This window comes from Anolis carolinensis, unplaced genomic scaffold, assembly GCF_035594765.1.
Source record: "Anolis carolinensis isolate JA03-04 unplaced genomic scaffold, rAnoCar3.1.pri scaffold_11, whole genome shotgun sequence".
In the NCBI taxonomy this organism is placed as follows: Eukaryota; Metazoa; Chordata; class Lepidosauria; order Squamata; family Dactyloidae; genus Anolis; species Anolis carolinensis.
In genome coordinates, this window is record NW_026943822.1 from 980,814 (window position 1) to 1,006,403 (window position 25,590).

Sequence of the window (25,590 nt, forward strand, 5' to 3'; positions counted from 1 at the left end):
TACAAAAGAGACTCAAAGCGGTGTATTGTTAAAGGCTTTCATGGCTGGAATCACTGGGTTGCTGTGAGTTTTCCGGGCTGTCTGGCCATGTTCCAGAAGCATTCTCTCCTGATGTTTCACCCACATCTATGGCAGGCATCCTCAGAGGTTGTGAGGTCTGTTGGAAACTAGGCAAGTGGAGTCTGTGGAATAATATCCAGGGTGGGAAAAAGAACTCTTGAACAACTAATCCCTATTCAGGTTCCATTCCAGTGTCACGCTGTTTTCCTGTTGCATTTTATCTCATTCCTCAGTTAAGAATAATTTCATTGTTTATCCCACCCAAGTTTCCCACTACATGCAGCACTTTATCTATCTACCTCACCCACAGGTTTTACCATTTCTATGCCTCGCACTTTGGTCCAGCTTGCCCTCATTTAAAATTTTATACTGTTTTTATACTGTTTTTCTCCCTCGGGGAGAAAGGCGGGGTAAAAGTGATGTAAATAAATAAATAAGAGTGTGCTTATCTATTGCATCAGTTCAGTCTGTCTTGAGTTCGAGTTGAGTTTGAGATCTGTTGGAGAACAGATCAGTCCTGTGTTTGTTTGTTGTCTGCAAGAGTCTGTTTGTGCTGTTTACTGCTCCATTCCGTAAAGCTTTGTATATTGCTTTTACTGACGTCTCGAAGTGTCGCTTCATTCTGCGCTCCATTGTTGTTCATACTACTACTGCTGCGCTGCAATACTCTTGATATGAACCGCCAATTTTGGTCAAACCGAGACAGAGAATTAGAAACTGGTGTTGTTTCTTGCCACCCCTTCCCTCTTGAACCCATTCCGCCGAAGGGGAAAGAAGATGCCACTATGGACCATTTTTTTTTTGGTATCTCAGTAACTTCTTTTATTATCATTATTTTGTCACTATTTATGGCAGCATAAATAATAAGCGAGTGAGAAAACAATGGGGTGGCGCAGGGGGGGAGTGGGCGTGAGGCACGGAGCGTGGGGTGTGGACGTGGACCAGACAGAGACCGTGTGCCCGCCCTCCTTCCTTTGTGAGGACTCTCGCTCGGAACAACGGCGCCCCAGAGGCCACCCAGAAGGTGAAGTGTCCCTCTTCCCTGGTAGGGTGATATGGAAGGAGCCAAAATCCCCTCCTGACCCGTCCTTCTAGTCTGATCCTTTTTTGCACCTCAGGGGAACGGCTGAAGGAGAGGAACCTAGAAATGTGTTGATTCTAGAAATGTATTTTGCTGTCTCATATCACAATGTCCTTCCCGGGATGGGGACATCTTTTTGACCAAGTGACCCAGGCCACCCATGCCTTTGGGGCTTCTATCGCTCAGCTCAAGAATCCGGAACCTCCGTGCCATTTTCAAGGTTTGTGGATAGGATGCCTGGCTTTGAAATACCTTTTAAATCTTTTTTTCCAAACCTCGGAGCCACGGTTGCAACTCTCACCATCCCCAATCCGCACGGCGGATCATCCAAAGGATGGGAGTTGTGGTCCAATAACATCTGGGGACCCAAACTGGGGGGAAACTAAAGAGCAACGACTGCTGTGGATAAAAAGTTGAATTTCTGTATCCATGGATTCAGTGGCCCTTTGGAAAGCAGCCATAAGGCTGGGTTGTTGTATGTCTTTCGGGCTGTGTGGCCCTGTTCCAGAAGCATTCTCTCCTGACGTTTCGCCCACATCTGTGGCAGGCATCCTCAAAGGTTGTGAGGTCTATGGAGAAACTAAGTAAGGAAAGGAAAGAATACACAAATGGGCTCGGGCTGTGGCGCAGGCTGGAGAGCAGCTACAATCAGTCACTGCAATGAATCACTCTGACCAGGAGGTCATGAGTTCGAGGCCCGGCTCGGAGCCTATGTTTGTTTGCCTTTGTTCTATGTTAAAAGGCATTGAATGTTTGCCTATATGTGTAATGTGATCCGCCCTGAGTCCCCTTCGGGGTGAGAAAAGAAGGGCGGGATATAAATACTGTAAATAAATAAATAAATAAGAATATATATCTGTGTAGAGTCCAGGGTGTGGCAAGTCCTTTGTCACTGGGAAGCCAGCATTGATGTTCCAGTTAATCACCCTAATTAGCACTGGAAAGGTTTTGTCTCTTGCCATCTACTGTTCTGATTTTTGAGTTTTTCAATACTGGTGGCCAGATTTTGTTCATTTTCATGGTTTCCTCCTTTCTGTTGAAGTTGTCCACATGCTTGTGGATTTCAATGGCTTCTCTGTGTCGTCTGACATGAGAGTTGTTGGAGTGATCAAGCATTTCTGTGTTCTCAAATAATTAACTGAAACATCAATGCTGGCTTCCCAGTGACAAAGGACTCTTGCCACACCCTGGACTCTCCACAGATAAATATTCTTTCCTTTCCTTACTTAGTTTCTCCATAGACCTCACAACCTCTGAGGATGCCTGCCATAGATGTGGGCGAAACGAAAGGAGAGAATGCTTCTGGAACATGGTCACACAGCCCGAAAGACATACAACAACCCTGTGAGACCGTAACTGTTGGACCCGTTCATTGCAGAGTGGTTTTAGGGCTGGAGAAGCGGAAGACGGGCTCTAAAAGGAAGACCCACCCCCAAAACTCCTGAGTTTCCTTCCACTGAGTTTGGAAAATAAAGACACAAGAAGCAAGAAAGGCTCAAATCCCGACCAGAGAAGAATCAATGGGCATTCACCGGACCTTGGACTGACCCGTCAGCCATTTCTTCAATGGGTCCGTTCTACTTAGGCAAGCGATTGGGATTTGCACCACAATTTCCCTGGAGAATCTGTTTAAAACCTTGCTAATGCACTTTTGTTTTAGCTCTGGGTCACTTAGCCAGTTCAGCAAACAGAGTCTGGGAAAGTTTAATTTTTGGGCTTCAGTTTGAGATCCTGGAAGCCGGCATCCCAAAAAGGAAAGCATCCCTTGGCTGTTTGCTAAGTGAGACTGCTATTGGAAGTTGAATGCGGATTGAGGGAAGACGATGCACTGCAATCATTTACAATCTTTTGTAGAAGCGCTCAAGACTTGGCTGTTTGGTTGTGCATTTAAGTAAATCAGATCTAATTTGCCAAATAGTCACTGTTGAATGTTTTTATATTGTGGAATGATATTTTAAATTGTAAGTGAAGGATCATGGACTTAGAATCACAGAGCTGGAAGAGACTCCCAATGGCCATCCATCCCAACCCTCTTCTGCCTTATAATGTAATTTCAGGATGCAGATGAATCATAGAATCGTAGAGTTGGAAGAGACCTCACCGGCCATCCAGTCCAACCCCATTCGGCCAAGAAGCAGGAAATCACATTCAAAGCACCCCCGACAGATGGCCATCCAGCCTCTGCTTAAAAGCCTCCAAAGAAGGCTTTTAAAGATGAACTGGATTATATGGCAGTGCTGACTCTCTTAATCTAGCATTATATGAGGCTAAACTCACCATTATAATGGTGCTCAAACTGGGTTACATTGCAGTGTAGATGGGGCCTCTGTCAACAATCGGGGCCAGTTCCCACCGAATAAAGAAACCACTGTCTTTTCTCAGACTGGCCTTTCCCCCGAATTACATTCTTGGATGCTGTTGACCATCTCCAAGGGGACAAGGTAAGAGTTATTATCTTCATACAGGTTTAGTTTCCCTTATCCAAAATGATTGGCTCCCATCTCCTCCAATATTCCATTTGTGTGTGTGAGTGTGTTTATATATGCACATATATATGGAGGTATTTTGGAGATGGGATCCAAGTCCAAACACAAATCTCGTTTATGCTTCATATATGCACCTTATACAGTAGAGTCAAATTTGTGGCCAAATTTGGTGTGGTTTGGTTCAGTGGTTTTGTTGTTTACTCAGTCCTACAAACATACATTACATTTATATATACAGCAGAGTCTCACTTATCCAACATAAACGGGCAAGCAGAATGTTGGATTAGCTAAAATGTTGGATAATAAGGAAGGATTAAGGAAAAGCCTATTAAAGGTCAAATTACATTGTGATTTTACAAATTAAGCACCAGAACATCGTGTTTTACAACAAATTGACAGAAAAAGCAGTTTAATACACAGTAGCATTATGTAGTAATTATAAATTATGTATTTATGAATTTAGCACCAAGACATCGCAATGTATTGAAAACATTGACTACAAAAACATTGACTACTAAAGGCAAACTGCGTTGGATAATACAGAACATTGGATAAGCAAATGTTGGATAAGTGAGACTCTACTGTAGATGTAGCTTGAAGACAATTTTGTGTATGCATGTATATGTGTGTGTGTACACACACACACACATATATTGAGATATTTTGGAGATGGGACCCAAGTCCAAACACAAAACTCATTTATACTTCAAATATGCACCTTATACATGTAGCTTGAAGACAATTTTGAGTATGTATGTATATATGTGTGTGTGTATGTATGTATGTATGTATGTATGTATGTATATGTTTGTGTGTATATATAGATATACATCTCTCTCTCTCTCTCGATATATTTTGGAGATGAGATCCAAGTCCAAACACAAAACTCACTTATACTTCAGATATGCACCTTATACACATAGCTTGAAGACAATTTTGTGTGTGTATACACACACACACACACACGTTTGTGTACATATATATGTATGTTTGTGTGTATATATGTGTATATATATATATAGAGAGAGAGAGGGGGGGGAGAGATTTTGGGGATGGGACCCAAGTCCAAACACAAAATTCATTTATGCACCTTATACATGTAGCCTGAAGACAATTTTGTGTGTGTATGTGTATGTATGCATAGAGAGATAATTTGGAGATGGGACCCAAGTCCAACACGAAGCTCATTTATGCTTCATATATGCATCTTATACATGTAGCTTGAAGACAATTTTGTGCGTGTATGTATATGTGTGTGTGTATGTATATGTGTGTACACACACACATTTATATTGAGATATTTTGGAGATGGGACACAAACCTCATTTATGCTTCATATATGCACCTTATACATGTAGCTTGAAGACAATTTTGTATCGGTTTGATGATAATTTCGTGCATAAGACCAAACCATCAGAACGCAAAGGTCTCGTTCATGTGGACACTTAATTTGGAATATTCTGGATAAGGGATGCTTAGCCTGTATTTCTGGGCCCCTATTTGCCCTAAAGGTCTTCAAAACTCTGACCCTTTTCCCCTTGATTCCCATATTTATATGGTTCTTCCACTCATTTTTCAAACCATTGTTTTGCAGTATCTGGAGGAGCGAGGGACCTATTGGTGTCCTCTGGGTCAACTGAGTCAAGCATCCGCTCCGGCTTCTAGTCTGAACCGTAAAGGAGTTGCTCATTGGTCTGAAAGCTTGACAATTCGGTCTGAAACTTGGACGAAATGGATGGGGTTCAGGCGATGATGATCGTATATATGAATGTGCTGAACGTGGCTTCTGCTGCCCGATAACTGGCGACACACTCACTTCCCGGCTCCAAGCCCTCAATGCCCCAAATACAAAGCATTTCAGAGGAATTTGGGGGGAGTGGATCTGGATGGAACGATGGGCAGTGTTTAGGGGTGGGTGGGCTAAGGGACGCTGAGAAAGCCTGGCCTTTGGGGATCCTATAAGGAGATGCCGGGACCGACGTCGAGAAAAGGCATGTTCCGCTCACCCGGCACCGTCTTCCAGTTATTTCGTGGTTTCCAACCTGAATTCCAGTTCTGTACCCCAGTGCGTATTGTCAGTCACACTTTGCATAGGAACAAATATATATATATCTATATATCTATAGAGGAATAAATTGGGCTTGCTTCCTGCCAGGGCAGCAGGCTTTCCGTCCTCGTCCCCGGAAGCGCAAAAGGGCGAAATGAGTAGGTTGATGACTTAAGGAGCGGGGTTCCTCTCCTCCTGACTCGGGAGGGTCCCTGGTTCTTTTCATGCAGACAATGTCTCCGAGTCCGAAGTCACGGCCAACGGAGGATCCGACCTCCACTTAGCCGGCCTCGGCTCCTTGGGGGGCTTCTGGCTCAAACCTCAACGGGGCTTTGAAGGAGGACACGGTGGAATCACGGGGCGGCAGGGGGTCGTCAACAAGGGGGGCTTCCTTGAGAAAACGGCCCTCAGAGTTCGTTGTTCTTGGGGCTGTTGCGGAGGTTCTTCAGCTCCAGCTGCAGCTGCCGGATGCGGACGTCCTTCTGCGACAGGTCGCTCTTCAGCCGCCGGATCTCGTCCTGCTGCCGGAAGAACATCCGCAGGAGCTGCAAGCGAGACGGAAAGGCAACAGCGTTGGGAAAACTCACTTTTTCGTGCTCTAATGCAAGCAGTGAGACTCTGGTGGCGTAGGGGATTAAATCAGTGAGCTACTGAACTTGCCGGCTGAAAGGTTGGCAGTTCGAATCCGGGGAGCAGAGCGAGCGCTTCTTGCCAAGGCGCCTCGCCTTCCTCCCACCTCTTTTGTGCTCCCAGGAGACGGCTGCAGGCACCCACAGGTGCTGTCTTTCCAGGCCCCACCGCCTCACGGGCAGCAGCAGCAACAGCAACAACAGCCACACTCCCCTCACACACAAACACGCCGGACTCCGAGGATGGAAAGCAGCAGCAGCGCCACCACCTAGAACCTGGTTTTGACCATGAAGAGGGGCTACAAAGTGCTGCGGGACCCTTCCCCAGCCTAGGTAAACCCGGGGGTGCCTCAATAGCGCCCCCAGGGGATCGGCGACTTCCACATTTGTGTAGTTCGCGTATAGGTTCATCCGCCCCTGCCTACTTGTCTCGTTCCTAATAGGGCTCACCTTTTGGGTCATGTTCTCAATATCAACCATCTTAACTTCTGTTGAACCATAGAAAGATGTTCTTGTTACTTCCAGTTGGTGGTTTGTTCCTATGGTGAGGGTTGGGTTACCTCTCAGAGTGTTCCCACTCAGCCCACCTATTCGGGGGCCTATTACGAGGTCTTTAAAGAATCTCCTAGTTCTAATTCACCATCTCAGCAGATGAGGTCTGATGGTAAGAAGTCTCTTCAGTATGAATAAGTCCCTGAATATTCTTAGCATAATAATAACAACAACAACAACAATAATAATAAATGTATTATCCGCCTCTCCTTACAGTTTGTGAAGTTTGTGAAAAATATCATAAGGTGTAAGGGAAGCCAAGGAATACATTATTATTATTTAATACACAACAAGGTTGCCCCTTACCTCGTTCTCTGTCCTGGGGGGCACGTTTTCTAAGAGATCGATCCCATTCACGACAACACTCTTTTTCTCTCTTATGGGCGCCTTGAAAACTACTTTGGATACTTTCTTATAGCCTTCCTTTAAGGACATCAGAATGGGATCTAAGGAAGAAAGGGACAGTTATTACCAAACAACTCGTGACGTTATGTGTCTGGTTACTTAGGACGATTCCTAGAGTCAACCCATTATATTGGGATGTACCTATGTGTTGACTACCGGTCTATTCCAGTTGAGAACATGGAAGATAAGAGGGCAGCAATGCATCAGAGTCCAGCTCAGGTTGTTCATTATTATGTGAATGGATGTTTGTAAATAAATAAATAAATAATAACCTCTATTTGTTCCACTGAGCCATTCATCCGGAGTGAGGGCAGGTTCGGTTCCTGGAGTCATGGGGTAAATGTCTTCCTGATACGTTTCTGACTAGAAGGAAGGAAGGAAGGAAGAAAGGAGACAAACAGCTCATTTGAAATACCCGTTACCTTTCCCATTTCTCCAGCAATGACTCAGGAAGGATGTTGAATGCTATGGAAGGCAAGACATTCAGACTGCACATCAATATCAACAAGGAGATACTCGGGAATCACCTCATTTGCCTAAAACCTGCATGTTACTAGTTTAGTAGATGGTGGGGATGCCGCGGATGTAATTTATCTGGATTTCCATGATATTTTGATTACATGGTAAAAGGATCCATAACTGCCATTTGCCTCCTGTCCCACCTTCCTCCTGTAATGGGACCCACTATTCCTTTGTGCAATGCTACCAGGCTGGAGTCGTTGCAGCTGCGGAAAGAAGGAATCCAAGTTTGTGGGTCCAGCCATTTAGCAGAGAAGTGGACCAGGAATTGGGAACCAGCATAAATAGCTGGAGTTTGAAGCAGTCAGTTGCTGGCGGCAACATATTTGTTGGATCTGTGACATTGAGAGATTCCTTGGACCTAGTGTGACAGAACTGATTCTAGGATTTTGGCTTTGGATTTCAGATTATACCTTAGACTGTATTTGTTAGGATATCTTGGCTTTGGAACTCACGGTTTGCTCTACTGCTTATCCCTTGTTTGGCTGATTGACTGATCTGACCCTGGGCTGACTCTGGACTACTCCTGTGTTGTTTTCTGATTGCTACAGAGACAGTCTTGGGGGAAACCTGACAGGGACAGGAGTAACAAAAAAGGACCCTGTTGTCCTTGAGAGTTACTGAGAAGGTTGTGTTTCTGCGCTCCAAAGACAGACATTGGGCCTCACTCACTCACCCTCCTGGGCACAATCATGGAAATGGGTTCAACGAGGCCCTTGAGCGTGATGACCTTGTAGAAGCGGAACACTTCGCACATGGACACATCCAGGCCATGCTTGGGCATCACTCCTGCAAAGAAGAGGAAGGACGGGAACGTCAGGCCCTTAGATACCATAAAACCACAACAAAGGCATGCCATCCCTCAGCCATCCATCATGCATGCTGTCTTCCTCCTTATAGCTCTACCATCGTCATCATCATTATTGAGAAGAGAGAATGGGATGTTCACAAGCCCATTCCATAGGTTTTTGTGGCCGAGGCAGATTTGAACCCTGGCATCCCTGAGTCCTGGTCCACTGAAATCACACTGACTCTTATTTCTATATAATAATAACAGAATAAGATTGAGGTAGTGTACAACACAGTTAAAATGCATAGCTAAAACATAAGACAACTAAAAGACATGCATTAGAAGATATGGACGTAAGATTAGGCACGTTAAAATAATCTGGTCCTATAGAATATGAATTAAAATTTGTAGGTTAAAATAGAAGAGATGGGTCTTTGATTGCGTGTTGAATTTGATATATCTTTCTATGTCCTTCTTTCACCCCAAGATTCTTCTCCTAATGACTGAAGAAAGGGGTTCGTGCCCAATTAGGAGAGAGGGAGTGGATGATGGGGAATAAGAGAGCTAGCATGGGCTGGACTCTGACGCTGGAGGCCAGGGTCTGATTCCATGTTTGGCCATGGAAACCCCATTGGGTGACCTGAAAGCCCCATAGGTTCCCCATGGGTCGGCTTGTAGGCCCAGAGCAAGGGGAGAAGACTGGCGCGAACGGCGGGCAGACCTTACCGAGGCCTTTCTGTGGGGCTGCGGAGCGGAACTCCATGAGGTACGTGAAGTATGGCTTCTCTGTGTTGATTTCGTAGTAGCGGATGTTCCCGTCTCCCTGGGAAGCAGAGCGGAAAGAAGGCCAAGGGGCTGAAATGCCGCAATGCACCGTACAAAGAGCATCGCTGGCCACTCTACCCGAGATTCCTGACGACGACAATGCTTCCAGGTGCCTTTGCCCCAACTTCCGAAGGGCTCACCTTTCCTGCCAGGTACAGCATGTGAGTGTCGGCATCGTAGAAAGGGAACAGCAGGCCGGACAATCCGTCAATCTCCTCTTCGATTAAGGACATGGAGAGGTCTTCCTGCGGAAGTCGCACGGAAATGGACAGAAAGATCCAAGCATGGAAGGAAAGAATAAACATCTATATATATAAAAGGGTAATGAGATTTCGGCCTAGGACAAAACAACAAAACGACACATCCCAGAAACACTAAACTTGGCAGCACAACCCCTCATTCATGCCTCTGCGTTCATACAACAAAAAGCTCCAGCTACTCCAGAAAACGGCCAGGCTTTGAGACTGCAAGGCTATTCACTGCTATTCCACCTGGCCAACAAAGGATTCCCATAAGCCACAGCAATGCGTGGCCAGGCAAAGCTAGTCATTATATATGTTCTTCGTTTTCAGGAGCAAGACATTTGTGCATTTAATACTTTGTACTGATTGTACATGATATAAGTGGCCTTAGTTAATTGAGAGGCAGTACATACTATTCAAACAGATATAATTGAGTGAATATATGTGACGATGCTGTCCAAACAATGTAAGAAACAGAAGAAGGAGCAGTCATGCATGTGACTTCCATGTGCTGTAATCTTATTATTATTATTATTATTACTATTAATAATAACACCTTTGAAAAATATTGCTTTGTACTATATATTTGTTAGTGTTTTTGTTGTTATTAGTGTGAAATGTATATAGTCTGTAAATAAGCGTATAAGTGTGTTTGTTGTTATTAGTGTGAAATGTTAGATCAATTGTTGCTGTTTGGATTGTGTCTATGTGTTCCGGTAAGCTTTCCAGCAGCACAGGAGTTAATTACATGCCAGCCCTGATTGATTGCCTGCAGGGCCAATGGGTCAAGACTTCCGTTTTCAACTGCATGGACGGAACATTTGTCATGAACTGTGGATGTTGGGAGGTGCCTGCTAGAACTGATAACAGACTCTGCTTGCTGAGAGGACGTGCCATGCTTTGCCCTTGCTGGGGAACATGAGGCCTGATAGTGATGGTGTTTAGTGTTGTATATAGTCTGTAAATAAACGTATAGTACCGCTGGGATCATCAGAGAATTTACAACTAAGGTGTTGTTTGTCGGTGGCACTTTGCCGATGCTTAAGTGGTCTGACTGGTGGTGGTGAGAAGGTGAGACCTGGCTCATCAAATAAATGAGGGCGACAATTTTTACCCTGACAATCTTTAGCCTTTCCAAGGAGCAGTATCTGAAGTGTCCACTTGGGGGAAGCAAAGAGCCCCCATTCCCATGCAAATAATGGGCAAAGACAGAGAAGAAAGCCACGTTCGGACCTGATCCCAAAGGGCGATCTGCCGCGTGTTCCACCGCGAGACCCCCGTGGTCAGCAGCCTCTTCATGTTCCCTAGGAAGACCACCCGGTTCACGCGGTGATTCTTACAGTTTGCCTCCTGGAAAGACAAGACAGAGTCACTTTGTCCCGCTCCCTCCCTCTCTGTTCCAATTCAGATCTGCCGCTCGAGACTTCCCAGGACTTCAAAGCATTTCATCCAAGATGTCTGATGAATAAATGATTAAAATTGCGAATAGATGCCCCACTCCATGATGCTTTGACTACATACAATTCCTTCTCTTCTCCCCGTTGACATTTTGGTTTCTCTGAAGGTGACACACTTAGATGTGTTTCGGCAGGTCTTGCCAAGCTACAAAGACGGTCTTGGGGTGGCTTGAACTATTACGCTCCTTGTGGATGACACAGCCCTCCATGTTTTCTTGGGCTGCATCTCCCAGCATTCCTCAAGACAGGCAATGCTGGCGAGGGGATGCTAGAAGCCCTGTCCAAAAACCTCTGGAGGGCTGCCTCATGGGACCTAGAAAAGCGAAATGTAATCCCAAGACCTCCCTAAGAGTGAAGGGAAAGTAATTTACCTTGTAATGAATTACTTAGGTAAGTAGTTACTTTCTGTAGCAATAAGCTGGAGTGGGGTTGAATGTGAAAATATTGTCCGTCATTCATTGGTGTGTGTGGGGATGTGGGTGAGTTTAAATGATGTGAAGAGGAAAATGGAGAAGGACAGATTGCACGAGCCTTGTGTTCTTTCTTTTTGTAATTTCCCAAGGTTTCCAAGGTGCAATATCTGAAATGGCCACTTGGGGGAAGCAGAGAGAAGGCACAATGGAGATGGCAACCTTCCTAGCAGACCCTATGGGCCGACCTTAGCAATTTATTTATTTATAGTATTTATATTCCGCCCTTCTTTCTCACCCCGAAGGGGACTCAGGGCGGATCACATTATGTACATATAAGGCAAACATTCAATGCCCATAAACACATCAAACAGAGACAGACAGACGCAGAGGCAATTTAACCTTCTCCTGAGGGGATGTTCGATTCTGGCCACAGGGGGGAGCAGCTGCTTCATCATCCACTCTGATGGCACTTCCTCACTTCCTCATTCCAACGTCGTAAATTAGTTAAACTTGCCTCCCCACTTTTATAAGTGGTACCTTATTTCCTACTTGATAGATGCAACTATCTTTTGGGTTGCTAGGTCAGCAACGAGCAGGGACTATTTTTTATTTTTAATTGACAGGACAGCTGCTCACCCCGCCATGTGCTGGCCTCGAACTCATGACCTCATGGTCAGAGTGATTTATTGCAGCAGCTGCTCAACAGCCTGCGCCACAGCCCGGCAATACACAAAGTAACCCATTTCCTTATTTTCAGGAAGTCCCTCTCCGAAAAGAGAATTGCCCGACCTGGAGGACCTTCCCGGAGCGTGGCTCGATGACCCGGAGCTTCTTGTCTTTGCAAGTGGTGGCCACCAAGCTGCCGTCCGTGTTGAAGGACATGCAGAGGATGACGTCCGAGTGGCAGTCGATCATCTTGACGGGTTCCCCGACGTCCAGGTTCCAGATGAGGATCTGAGAATCAAAAGATATGGGATATGGACCAGCGCCGTTTGCGCCCGACGGCTGTGGCTTCCACATCAAGTGAAATGCTTCCATGCTGAATTGAATGGCATTGGTGGTTGTTTGATATTATTACTGTTGTATAAACCTTTGTTTTAACTTCTGTTTTATCATCTTCTTGTGTTTTAAACTGTGTATAAGGCTGTGGAACACCCTCCCCAGCAACATACGGCAGAGACCAACGCTCCTAGGCTTCGGGAAAGCCTTAAAGACATGGTTGTGCACGCAAGCTTTTAATGAATGAGAACATGGACTTTACATGACCTGTTCGGAGACTCATTGAGGATTCTGGATGAATGGATTCTAATCTTGGACATGCTTAAAATTTTATATAATGTGATTTTATTTTGTAATGGTATCTGTTTTATATGAATTGTTGTTTTGTAGATTGTTTTATATGAATTGTTGTTTTTATATTGTTTTTAGGCATTGAATTTTTGCCTATTTACTGTAAGCCGCTTTGAGTTCCCTCGGGGAGAAAGGCGGGGTAAAAGTGATATGTGTGTGTGTGTGTGTGTGTGTGTGTATATATATATATATATATATATATATATATATATATAGTTAATGTATTTGCGCTGTTACTTTTGTAATATTGTGAGCCGCCCCGAGTCCCCACAGGGAGATGGTGGCGGGGTATAAATAAAGTTTTATTATTATTATTATTATTATTATATTTTATTTTATTATGACACAGCAAACAAGATAGATATGCTGGATTTCGTATCACAAAATCACAAGTCGAACACTTCCCAAGTGTCCAGGACTGTGTGATGTATTATTATTATTATTATTATTATTATTATTATTATTATTATTATTATTATTATTACATGAAGAAGATCAGGGACAACTCTGGGGGGAAACCTAGAGTCCGGGTGAAGCGAGGGACAGGATCTGGGCCATGTTGAAGCTCCTTCATTTCTACTCTTAAAGTAATCTACTCCTAGGAAGGGAAATTATCTCCTGAAAGAGTTATTATTATGGGGCAAGGCGTCTCCACTGAAGGGTAATCCCCAACCCTTGTTTCCACCACAAGCCAAATTTTCCAAAATCCAATTGTCACCAGGACAGAAAGTGAGGTGGGATCTTCTGAACAGGAGCACAGATCGCAAAACAAATGCCACAGGGCCGTGAACCCTTCCCTATGCTTCCCTGTGCTATCCAAAGGGGAAACGGAGCGTCTGTTAAACCAGTTTAAGTCTGTCGTATGGAAGGAACAGAGGAGAAAAAGGAGACCCCTGTCCTACTGACCTTATAGTCGTATCCGGCACTGAAGAGGATGTTGCTGGCCGTGGGGTGCCATTCGACGAGGCCGACCCGCCGGCTGTGTCCATACAGCTCCAGGACGCTGTCCGTCATGTGGCGCTTCAGGCCCCCCTCCGGGATCTCCCATATCCGGACCTTGAAGGAGCGGAGAGCAAACGGTGAGCCCGAGTGGCGTCTTTATCTCCATGTAAAACAGAGGCTGGGTGGCCATCTGTCGGGGAGGCTTTGATTGTGCTTTCCCTGACGGCCCTTGAGGTCTCTTCCAATTCTAGGATTCTAGAGCTGCTGAGGGTGCCTTCGAACCCAGCTCTCTCAATGTCACAGACCAATGCTGTCTGACTTTAAATGTCCTTTAACCTTTCCTAATTGTTGGTTGCAATTATCCCCGGTCCGCAGGGCGGATCAGCCTAAGGGATGGGCAAAAACTATAGAGCATTGAGTGTCATGTAAATAATTGTACTATGTTGATCATTTCTGCTCCCTTGGCAGCCCCCGCTCCACAAAAGTCAACACTGACAGGGAAATACAACACCGGCTGAGCTCTGCGAGTGCAGCATTTCTCCAAATGAAGCTGAGAGTGTTTGAGGATCGGGACATCCGTAGGGAGACCAAGGGGCTTGTTTATAAAGCCACTGTCCTCCCAACCCCGCTATATGTTGATCCTTTCTGCTCTCTTGGCAGCCCCCTCTCCACAGAAATCAACATTGACAGGGAAATACAACACCGCCTGAGCTCTGCGAGTGCAGCATTTCTCCGAATGAAGCAGAGAGTGTTTGAGGATCGGGACATCCGTAGGGAGACCAAGGGGCTTGTTTATAAAGCCACTGTCCTCCCAACCCCGCTATATGTTGATCCTTTCTGCTCTCTTGGCAGCCCCCTCTCCACAGAAATCAACATTGACAGGGAAATACAACACCGCCTGAGCTCTGCGAGTGCAGCATTTCTCCGAATGAAGCAGAGAGTGTTTGAGGATCGGGACATCCGTAGGGAGACCAAGGGGCTTGTTTATAAAGCCACTGTCCTCCCAACCCCGCTATATGTTGATCCTTTCTGCTCTCTTGGCAGCCCCCTCTCCACAGAAATCAACATTGACAGGGAAATACAACACCGCCTGAGCTCTGCGAGTGCAGCATTTCTCCGAATGAAGCAGAGAGTGTTTGAGGATCGGGACATCCGTAGGGAGACCAAGGGGCTTGTTTATAAAGCCACTGTCCTCCCAACCCCACTATATGTTGATCCTTTCTGCTCTCTTGGCAGCCCCCTCTCCACAGAAATCAACATTGACAGGGAAATACAACACCGCCTGAGCTCTGCGAGTGCAGAAGCAACCTGCCATATGTTCACTTTGGACACGATAAAAAAAAAACTCACCGAGGTGTCCTCTGAGCAGGAGGCGATGATGTTTTCAATGAAAGGGTTCCATTTGATGTCCAGCACGTTGCCCTGATGGCCGCACACTTTGGGGTAGTTGGGCTCAATCCGGCCGGTCTGGAGGAGGCAAAAGAGCACTGGAATCAGCCACTTGCATGAAAGAAACAGCCCAACAGACAGGCCAGCCATGCATTCAGCAAACAAAGACACTGATTGGTCAGAAGTTGTGTTAAAAGGACAAGAACTTTCACAGAGAAAAACAGAGAAAAAATATTGCGGAGTTGTTTAAACCATTTATACTGAAACTTATTAATAATGATAATAATAATAATAATAATAATGGGACTTCTGAATCCAGACTGACAAAGTTCTGGAACACAACACACCAGACATCATAGTTGTGGAAAAGAAAAAGGTTTGGATCATTGATGTCGCCATCCCAGGTGACAGTCGCATTGACGAAAAACAACAGGAAAAACTCAGCCGCTCTCAGGACCTCAAGATTGAACTTCAAAGACTCTGGCAGAAACCAGTGCAGGTGGTCCCGGTGGTGATGGGCACACTGGGTGCTGTGCCAAGAGATCTCAGCCGGCATTTGGAAACAATAAACATTGACAAAATTACGATCTGGCAACTGCAAAAGGCCACCCGACTGGGATCTGCGCGCATCATCCGAAAATACACCACACAGTCCTAGACACTTGGGAAGTGTTCGACTTGTGATTTTGTGATATGAAATCCAGCATATCTATCTTGTTTGCTGTGTCATACAATAAAATAATAATAATATAACAACACCACTAAGCTTGGGAAGTGTTTGACTTGTGATTTTGTGATACGAAATCCTGCATATCTATATTGTTTGCTGTGTCATAATAAAATAATAATAATAATAATAATAATAATAATAATAATAATACTTTATTTTTCTATCCCATCACCATCTCCTCAAAGGAACTCGGGGCGGCTAAAATGGGGCCAAGCCGAAAAGAGAGACAAAATACGACAAGTTAAAACCAGTAGGTAAAAGGTAAAGGTTTTCCCCTGACGTTAAGTCCAGTCGTGTCCAATGACTCCTGGGGTTGGTGCTCATCTCCATTTCTAAGCCAAAGAGCCGGCATTGTCCATAGACACCTCCAAGGTCATGTGGCCACTGGCATGACTGCATGGAGCGCCGTTACCTTCCCACTGGAGCGGTACCTATTGATCTACTCACATTGTCTGTAGACACCTCCTAAGTCATGTGGCCACTGGCATGGCTGCATGGAGTGCCGTTACCTTCCCGCCGGAGCAGTACCTATTGATCTACTCACATTGTCCGTAAAACCTCTAAGGTCGTGTGGCCACTGGCATGGCTGCATGGAGCAATGTTACCTTCCCACCGGAGCCGTACCTATTGATCTACTCACATTGTCTGTAGACACCTTCTAAGTCATGTGGCCACTGGCATGGCTGCATGGAGCGCCGTTACCTTCCCGCCGGAGCGGTACCTATTGATCTACTCACATTGGCATGTTTTCGAACTGCTAGGTTGGCAGGAGCTGGGGCTAACAGCGGGCGCTCATTCCGCTCCCCAGATTCGAACCTGCAACCTTTCAGTCTGCAAGTTCAGCAGCTCAGCACTTTAACACGGTGCGCCACTGGGAGTTCCTTAAAACGAGGGGGCGATAGCACCCACTTTGGGATTCACTGATGTAGAGACTGAATGGCTGTCTGTTGGGAGGGCTCGGATGGTGTCTTCCTGCCTTCAGAAGGGGGTTGAACTGGATGGCCTTTGGGGTCCCTTCCAATTGCCCAGTACTGTAATGGAGTCGTGTTCTCTGCAGTTTTTTCCTTTCTGTGGAACCCTTGGGCGCATTGCACGAGAAGGCTCTTCCGCGAGAAGCAGATGTGCGGTAATCCTCTCCCCCTTCAATTGTCCCGTAATCTCTTGACCTATTTCCTCCCATTTACTCCTCTGGCTGGTTAACGGGGCTCCAGGACTCCTGTTGCTGTGGAGCAAGACATGGGGAGGCCCAGGAAGCGCCCCCTGAGCTCCGGCATCAGGTCTGCTTCATTCTCCTCATTCATTGTACCACGCTACCAAATGCACATCCATGCACAATGCACACGGTGATCTCAATGTGCAACAGCACCCCGTGTGAGCTTTGCTTTTTGCAAAATCGCACCGAATATTCTGGATCGCATGCACAAATAATATCCAGACCCTTCTGTAGGGAATGTGCGCAAGATGACAACAAGGTTTCAGCCATGGTTTGAAGCCTGGATCGAATCATAGGAGCCCCCGGTGGCGCAGCGTGTTCAACCACTGAGCTGCTGAACTTGCGGACCGAAAGGTTGAAGGTTCGAATCCAGGGAGTGGGGTGAGCACCTGCTGTAAGCCCCAGCTTCTGCCAACCTAGCAGTTCAAAAATATGCAAATGAGAATTGATCAATAGGTACCGCTTCAGCGGGAAGGTAACGGCGCTCCATGCAGTCATGCCAATGGCCACATGACCTTGGAGGTGGACAATGTGAGTAGATTAATAGGTACTGCTCCAGCGGGAAGATAACAGTGCTGCATGCAGTCATGCCAATGGCACATGACCTTGGAGGTGTCTGTGGGCATGCAAATGTGAGTAGAACAATAAGTACTGCTCCGGTGGGAAGGTAACGGCGCTCCATGTAGTCATGCCAGTGGCCACATGACCTTGGAGATGTCTGTGGACAATGAGAGTAGATCAATATGTACTGCTCCAGGACGAAGATAACAGTGCCGCATGCAGTCATGCCAATGGCACATGACCTTGGAGGTGTCTGTGGACATGCAAATGTGAGTAGAACAATAGGTACTGCTCCGGTGGGAAGGTAACGGCGCTCCATGCAGTCATGACCTTGAAGGTGTCTGTGGACAACGCCGGCTCTTCGGCTTAGAAATGGAGATGAGCACCAACCCCCAGAGTCAGACATGACTGGACTTAATGTCACGGGAAAACCTTTACCTATAGAATCATGGAGTTAGAAGGGACCCCAAGGGCCATCTAGTCCAACCCCCTTCTGCCTTCATGCAGGAAAAGCACAAAGCATCCCCGACAGATGGCCATCCAACCTCTTCTTCAATGTAAGCGCTTCCACATTTGCAGGCTGTCACATTAGCAACCAAACACAATGCGGAAAGCAGTGTAAAGATTAGACACCACTGTGTCGTCTGAAAAAGAATGGCATTTAATTCTGAACCTAATGGAGGCACAAAGAAGCCGCCAATCACTTAAACTCAATCAATCAGTTCTGGCATCCTGTTGGTAAGACACCCAGGCCTCCATTGCTTTCTGTCTGCAGCTCAAACTCTTGCCGTATATTCTAGTCTCGAGCACAAAGAGATATTCTACGGCCAAGTTTGGAGTTGTTTGCACATTGGTGCACGGCTCTGGACTCATGCACGGTTTTAACGATGGCACACAGTTAACAGAGGAACTGATCAGCAACTGAAGAAGAGGTTTGGGGAGAATTCACCATGATTTACAAGAGTTGTAGTTCACCTACGTCCAGAGAGTACTGGTCACCCAACCAACAATAGATTTGGATCAAACTTGTCACAGATAATGGGATTTGCAGTACCTTCACTGATACTGTGACCCTCACCATCAATAGACTGGGACCAAACTTGGCACAGAGAAGCCCATGATCAACTGAACATACTGCAGGGGTTACTGGGAATGGACCTTGATTTTGGGAGTTATAGTTCACCTACATTCAGAGAAACAGTGATCCCACTGACAACGGACTGGAACCACACTTGGTATAGGGAAGCCCATGACTAAATGAACATATTACAGGGGTTACTGGGAACGGACCTTGATTTTGGGAATTATAGTTCACCTACATTCAGAAAAACAGTGATCCCCACTAACAACAGACTGGAACCACACTTGGTATAGGGAAGCCCATGATCAACTGAACATACTGCAGGGGTTACTGGGAATGGACCTTGATTTTGGGAATTATAGTTCACCTACATTCAGAGAAACAGTGATCCCCACTAACAATGGACTGGAACCACACTTGGTATAGGGAAGCCCATGACTAAATGAACATATTGCAGGGTTTACTGGGAATGGACCTTGATTTTGGGAATTATAGTTCACCTACATTCAGAAAAACAGTGATCCCCACTAACAACGGACTGGAACCACACTTGGTATAGGGAAGCCCATGATCAACTGAACATACTGCAGGGGTTACTGGGAATGGACCTTGATTTTGGGAATTATAGTTCACCTACATTCAGAAAAACAGTGATCCCCACTAACAACGGACTGGAACCACACTTGGTATAGGGAAGCCCATGACTAAATGAACATATTACAGGGTTTACTGAGAATAGACCTTGATTTTGGGAATTATAGTTCACCTACATTCAGAGAAACAGTGATCCCCACTAACAATGGACTGGAACCACACTTGGTATAGGGAAGCCCATGATCAACTGAACATACTGCAGGGGTTACTGGGAATGGACCTTGATTTTGGGAGTTGTAGTTCAGCCCTGAACCCAGCCGACGACACATCTGGACCGAACTTGGCACACAGACCCAACATGGCCAACGGTGAATATAGTCAGAGTTTGGGGGTGAATCTGGGAGTTGTAGTTCACCCTTATCCAGAGAGCACTGAACCCAGCCAACGATGGATCGGAACCAAACTTAAGTGATATTACCTAACATCCCAAAACAAACAAGGCCTTTTTTTCTAATAACTCGGGCACCACCGTGTCCCCAAGCTAGTAAATAGATAAAGATGTTGCGATGCACAGGGACCGATCCTATAGCAAATCTCCATCAAAACCACTTCCAAAGGGGAAAGGGACCAACCAAGCCGTGGCCGGGAGAGGGTGCCACGCTTCCTCTTTCCACGTTCCAGGTTCCTTTTGTGCGCCAACGAGAACAACAGCCCTAATCCCGGCCGCAATTAGGAAAGCGCCCATTAATCCCCATCCTTGCATTATAGCGGCTCTCTGTTCTCATTTTAGATGGTTTTTTTCAAAATGGGAAAACAACCGCCGGCAGTTCAAAGTCTGCATAGTTTGGACTTTTCCCAAGAACACTGTTTTGTAAACATTAAAAGCAAAGGTAAGCCGTACTTGCAAAAGAGAGGGAGGGGGGAATCAAGCCACAGATTAAAGCCGTAGCTTTCACGAACTCGGCACGTCTGCACTGCGGAATTAATGCAACTTGGCACCGCTTCAGCTGCCTGTTTGTGACAGCTTCACACCCAGCATCGCTCCCAAACAAAGTGCACCCAGACCTTGCAAAGGAGAGTTTTAGGAAGCAAACAAGACGGAATGGACTCTGTGTTTTGTTGTTATCCTTGTATAATAATACACTATGGAACAACATTTGAAAAAATGAGTCAAGAAAAAGATCCACCCAAAGGAAAAGTGTTTGCTGTTGGGGTTTATATATCTCTGGAACAATGTCCAGGGTGGGAGAAAGAACTCTTGTTTGCTTATGGCGAGCATGAATGTTGCCACTGGCCGCCTCGATTAGCTATGAATAGCCTTTCAGCTTCAAAGCCTGGCTGCTTCCTGCCTGGGGGGAAATCCTTTGTTTCCCCCAGGGTGGGAGAAAGAGTTCTTTCTCTCACCCTGGACATTATTCTAGTGATATATAAACTCCACTTGCCTAGTTTCCAACAGACTTCACAACCTCGGAGGATGCCTGCCATAGATGTGGGCAAAACATCAGGAGAGAATGCTTCTGGAACATGTCACACAGCCCAAAAGACTCACAGCAACCCACTGATTCCGGCCATGAAAGCCTTCGACAACACATATTACCATTATATTATTATCACAATCACCATCATTACATTATTGTTCCAGAAGCATTCTCCCCTGACGTTTCACCCACAACTATGGCAGGCATCCTGAGAGGTTGTGAGGTCTGTTGGAAACTAGTCAAGTGGGGTTTATATATCTGTGGAATAATGTCCAGGATGGGAGGAAGAACTCTTGTCTGTTTGAGGCAAGTGTGAATGTTGCAATTGATGTTGCAATTGAATAGCCTTGCAGCTTCAAAGCATGGCTGCTTCCTGCCTGGGGAAGTTTGTGGCGGCCACAATTAACACAGTTTCTGGAATAGAACAACTACTGTACTTCCAAAGTCACTAATGCACAATTAAACAGGAAATAACACTTTGAAACCAGGAACAGATTTTTTTTCCAAATTTTGTTACATAGTGTTATTGTTATGAACTGTCCTACTTCAGATACATCACTTTGATTTTGCTATGGCTGAGAGGTTACATTGGGAAAATGGGGAATACTGTACATAGATGCTCCCTGAATCACATTGCGGCTGAAATGCTGCCTTGTTCCATGCAGTCATGCCGGCCACATGGCCTTGGAGGTGTCTATGGACAATGCCGGCGCTTCGGCTTAGCAATGGAGATGAGCACCAACCCCAGAGTCATTGGACACGACGGGTCTTAAAGTCAGGGGAAAACCTTTAACTTTATTTATTTTATTTATTTACTATGTTTATATCCCACTCTTCTCACCCCGAAGGGATGTGGTTTTGGATGTCGGACTATGGCTCTGGGAGACCGGAATTTGAACCCAAAGCTCCCAGAACTGCCTCTGAAAGCACGTCCGGGGCTCCCAAAAAGGAGCTTTCCTCTCCCTTCTGGCACTTCTCTCGATGGAAGTGTCAACATCTCTTTCGTAAGCCGCATCGAAATCCATTCGCTGTTTTGGCCCGAAAAATAGCTTTAAAGGTCACTTTAAATATCTATATTTAGGCCCAATATTTGAATCAAGTCAGGACAGCAACAGACAGGCAGAAAGAGAGATGCCCGCCGATGGCCCTGGACGTTTCCGCAGCTGCCGGACACAACAATGGGCTTTTGTGCCTCGGCCGGAATGGCAGAAGCGTCCAGAAGCAGAAGCCGGGAAGCGCCTGGCCTTTGGCCCCGCAGAAAGGTCAGCCTCTGCCCCGTCCGCACTGAGAACAAGGGCCAGCGGGCCGAGCAAAGCCCTTCCTGCCCCAGGGTGAAGCTGACCACCAAGAGTGTCATGCGGCAGCAAAAAAAGCCCATGCGATCCCAGACTTCGTTTAGAGCAGACCACCAGCTGAACTTGAGATGTTGCAGCAAAGTTTGGAACGACAATAATACAAAGCTTCCCAATGTGGGAAATCAACCCGCCTTTAATTTTAATGGAGCTCCTGGTGGTGCAGTGGGTTAAAGCGCTGAGCTGCTGAACTTGCTGACCGAAAGGTTGGCGGTTCAAATCCAGGGAGTGGGGTGAGCTCCCGCTATTAGCCCCAGCTTCTGTCAACCTAGCAGTTTGAAAACATGCAAATATGAGTAGATCAATAGGTACTGAAAGTAGCTGAACTTGGCAGACTGAAAGGTCGCAGGTTTGAATCCGGGGAGGGGAGTGAGCTCCCACTATTAACCCCAGCTTCTGCCAACCTAGCAGTCGGAAAACATGAAAATGTGAGTAGATCAATAGGTACTGCAAGTAGCTGAACTTGGCAGACCGAAAGGTCACAGGCTCGAATTCAGAGAGGGGAGTGAGCTCCCGCTATTAGCCCCAGCTTCTGCCAACCTAGCAGTTTGAAAACATGCAAATATGAGTAGATCAATAGGTACTGCAAGTAGCTGAATTTGGCAGACCGAAAGGTCACAGGCTCAAATCCAGGGAGGGGAGTGAGCTCCCACTATTAGCCCCAGCTTCTGCCAACCTAGCAGTTTGAAAACATGCAAATGTGAGTAGATCAGTAGGTACTGCAAGTAGCTGAATTTGGCAGACTGAAAGGTCGCAGGTTTGAATCCGGGGAGGGGAGTGAGCTCCCACTATTAACCCCAGCTTCTGCCAACCTAGCAGTCGGAAAACATGAAAATGTGAGTAGATCAATAGGTACTGCAAGTAGCTGAACTTGGCAGACCGAAAGGTCACAGGCTCGAATTCAGGGAGGGGAGTGAGCTCCCGCTATTAGCCCCAGCTTCTGCCAACCTAGCAGTTTGAAAACATGCAAATATGAGTAGATCAATAGGTACTGCAAGTAGCTGAATTTGGCAGACCAAAAGGTCACAGGCTCAAATCCAGGGAGGGGAGTGAGCTCCCACTATTAGCCCCAGCTTCTGCCAACCTAGCAGTTGGAAAACATGCAAATATGAGTAGATCAATAGGTATTGCAAGTAGCTGAATTTGGCAGACCGAAAGGTCGCAGGTTTGAATCCAGGGAGGGGAGTGAGCTCCCACTATTAGCCCCAGCTTCTGCCAACCTAGCAGTTGGAAAATATGAAAATGTGAGTAGATCAATAGGTACTGCATGTAGCTGAACTTGGCAGACCGAAAGGTCGCAGGCTTGAAGTCAGGGAGGGGAGTGAGCTCCCGCTATTAGCCTCAGCTTCTGCCAACCTAGCAGTTGGAAAACATGCAAATATGAGTAGATCAATAGGTACATAGCGGCTACCAACCCAGAGTCGGCCACGACTGGACTTAACGTCCGGGGAAAACCTTGACCTTTACTAAGCCGCTTGGGTCCTGTGAGGGAGAAAAGCCAGATATAAATAAGGATGTATTATTATTGTTGTTGTCGTTGTGGTTGTTGTTATTACTATATCACTGTAACTTGAACATGAAATCACAGGAATGGCGTGCGCTTGCAAATGAGCAATGAGTGTCGTGTGCGCACCAAAGCACAATGCAAAATGTGCAGGAAGCGCCATGTGCCTTTGTCACCGTGTCCTGTGTGCAACCTTGGGAAGGTTTTTCTTCTTCTTTACGAGTAGTTTGTGCCGCCTTTTCCTCCCGCTATGCGCATATATATATATATATCAGGCATGTATTATCATTAAGATGAAAGCCTGTCACTTAGCATCCGAGGCATCACTCTCGTCACCCGTTTCTGGGCGCTCGCTCTCCGCATTTTCAGCGTTGCCATGGGGACGTGTGCGTCCATGCGCCGGCTGCCTCTGACATCACTTGGCGCAGGCAGAAGCGCAACAACCTGGCTGTGCTGCCCAGGTTGGAAATATCAATCGCACAAAACTATGCCACAGTTTTTAAGCAGAGGCTGGACGTCTGTCAGGAGGGCTCAGATTGTGCCTTCCTGTCTGGCTGATGGGGGCTGGACTGGGTGACCTTTGGGTGCCCCTACCAAGCCTGGGATTCTGGGATAATCTAGACCAGGCAAACTTGGGGTTTTGGACTCCAACTCCCAGCATTCCCAACAGCCTCAGGCCCGATCCTTTTCCCCCTCGGGCCCGACCAAGAACTCATGAAGTCATGCCTTTGACACCTGGGCAAACTTTGGCCCTCCCGCCGGGTGTTTTGGACTCCAACTCCCACCATTCCCAACAGCCTCAGGCCCGACCAAGAACTCATGAAGTCATGCCTTTGACACCTGGGCCAACTTGGGCCCTCCCGCCGGGTGTTTTGGACTCCAACTCCCACCATTCCCAACAGCCTCAGGCCCGACCAAGAACTCATGAAGTCATGCCTTTGACACCTGGGCCAACTTGGGCCCTCCCGCCGGGTGTTTTGGACTCCAACTCCCACCATTCCCAACAGCCTCAGGCCCGACCAAGAACTCATGAAGTCATGCCTTTGACACCTGGGCCAACTTGGGCCCTCCCGCCAGGTGTTTTGGACTCCAACTCCCACCATTCCCAACAGCCTCAGGCCCGACCAAGAACTCATGAAGTCATGCCTTTGACACCTGGGCCAACTTGGGCCCTCCCGCCGGGTGTTTTGGACTCCAACTCCCATCATTCCTATCCTAAGGCCCGACCAAGAACTCATGAAATCATGCCTTTGACACCTGGGCCAACTTGGGCCCTCCCGCCGGGTGTTTTGGACTCCAACTCCCACCATTCCCAACAGCCTCAGGCCCGACCAAGAACTCATGAAGTCATGCCTTTGACACCTGGGCCAACTTGGGCCCTCCCGCCGGGTGTTTTGGACTCCAACTCCCATCATTCCTATCCTAAGGCCCGACCAAGAACTCATGAAGTCATGCCTTTGACACCTGGGCCAACTTGGGCCCTCCCGCCAGGTGTTTTGGACTCCAACTCCCATCATTCCTATCCTAAGGCCCGACCAAGAACTCATGAAATCATGCCTTTGACACCTGGGCCAACTTGGGCTCTCCCGCCGGGTGTTTTGGACTCCAACTCCCACCATTCCTAACAGCCTCAGGCCTGACCAAGAACTCATGAAGTCATGCCTTTGACACCTGGGCAAACTTTGGCCCTCCCGCCGGGTGTTTTGGACTCCAACTCCCATCATTCCTATCCTAAGGCCCGACCAAGAACTCATGAAATCATGCCTTTGACACCTGGGCCAACTTGGGCTCTCCCGCCGGGTGTTTTGGACTCCAACTCCCACCATTCCTAACAGCCTCAGGCCTGACCAAGAACTCATGAAGTCATGCCTTTGACACCTGGGCCAACTT

At 46.7% G+C, this 25,590-nt stretch overlaps 1 protein-coding gene across 2 annotated transcripts in view; it reads right to left on the minus strand.

Moving 5' to 3' along the window:
• Window positions 1–853: 853 nt before the first annotated feature.
• coro2b (coronin 2B) overlaps window positions 854–25,590 on the minus strand; it is a 68,643-nt gene continuing 43,906 nt past the window's right edge. For both annotated transcript variants that reach the window (XM_008122274.3, XM_003228563.3), the window contains 10 exons: window positions 15,149–15,265; window positions 13,763–13,912; window positions 12,296–12,460; window positions 10,870–10,986; window positions 9,535–9,639; window positions 9,296–9,392; window positions 8,456–8,568; window positions 7,533–7,623; window positions 7,162–7,301; window positions 854–6,219 (listed from right to left, as the gene is read on the minus strand). In XM_008122274.3, coding sequence (XP_008120481.1) covers window positions 6,082–6,219; window positions 7,162–7,301; window positions 7,533–7,623; window positions 8,456–8,568; window positions 9,296–9,392; window positions 9,535–9,639; window positions 10,870–10,986; window positions 12,296–12,460; window positions 13,763–13,912; window positions 15,149–15,265 — 1,233 coding nt within the window. In that variant the 3' untranslated portion in view covers window positions 854–6,081. The remainder of the gene's footprint in view (window positions 6,220–7,161; window positions 7,302–7,532; window positions 7,624–8,455; window positions 8,569–9,295; window positions 9,393–9,534; window positions 9,640–10,869; window positions 10,987–12,295; window positions 12,461–13,762; window positions 13,913–15,148; window positions 15,266–25,590) is intronic.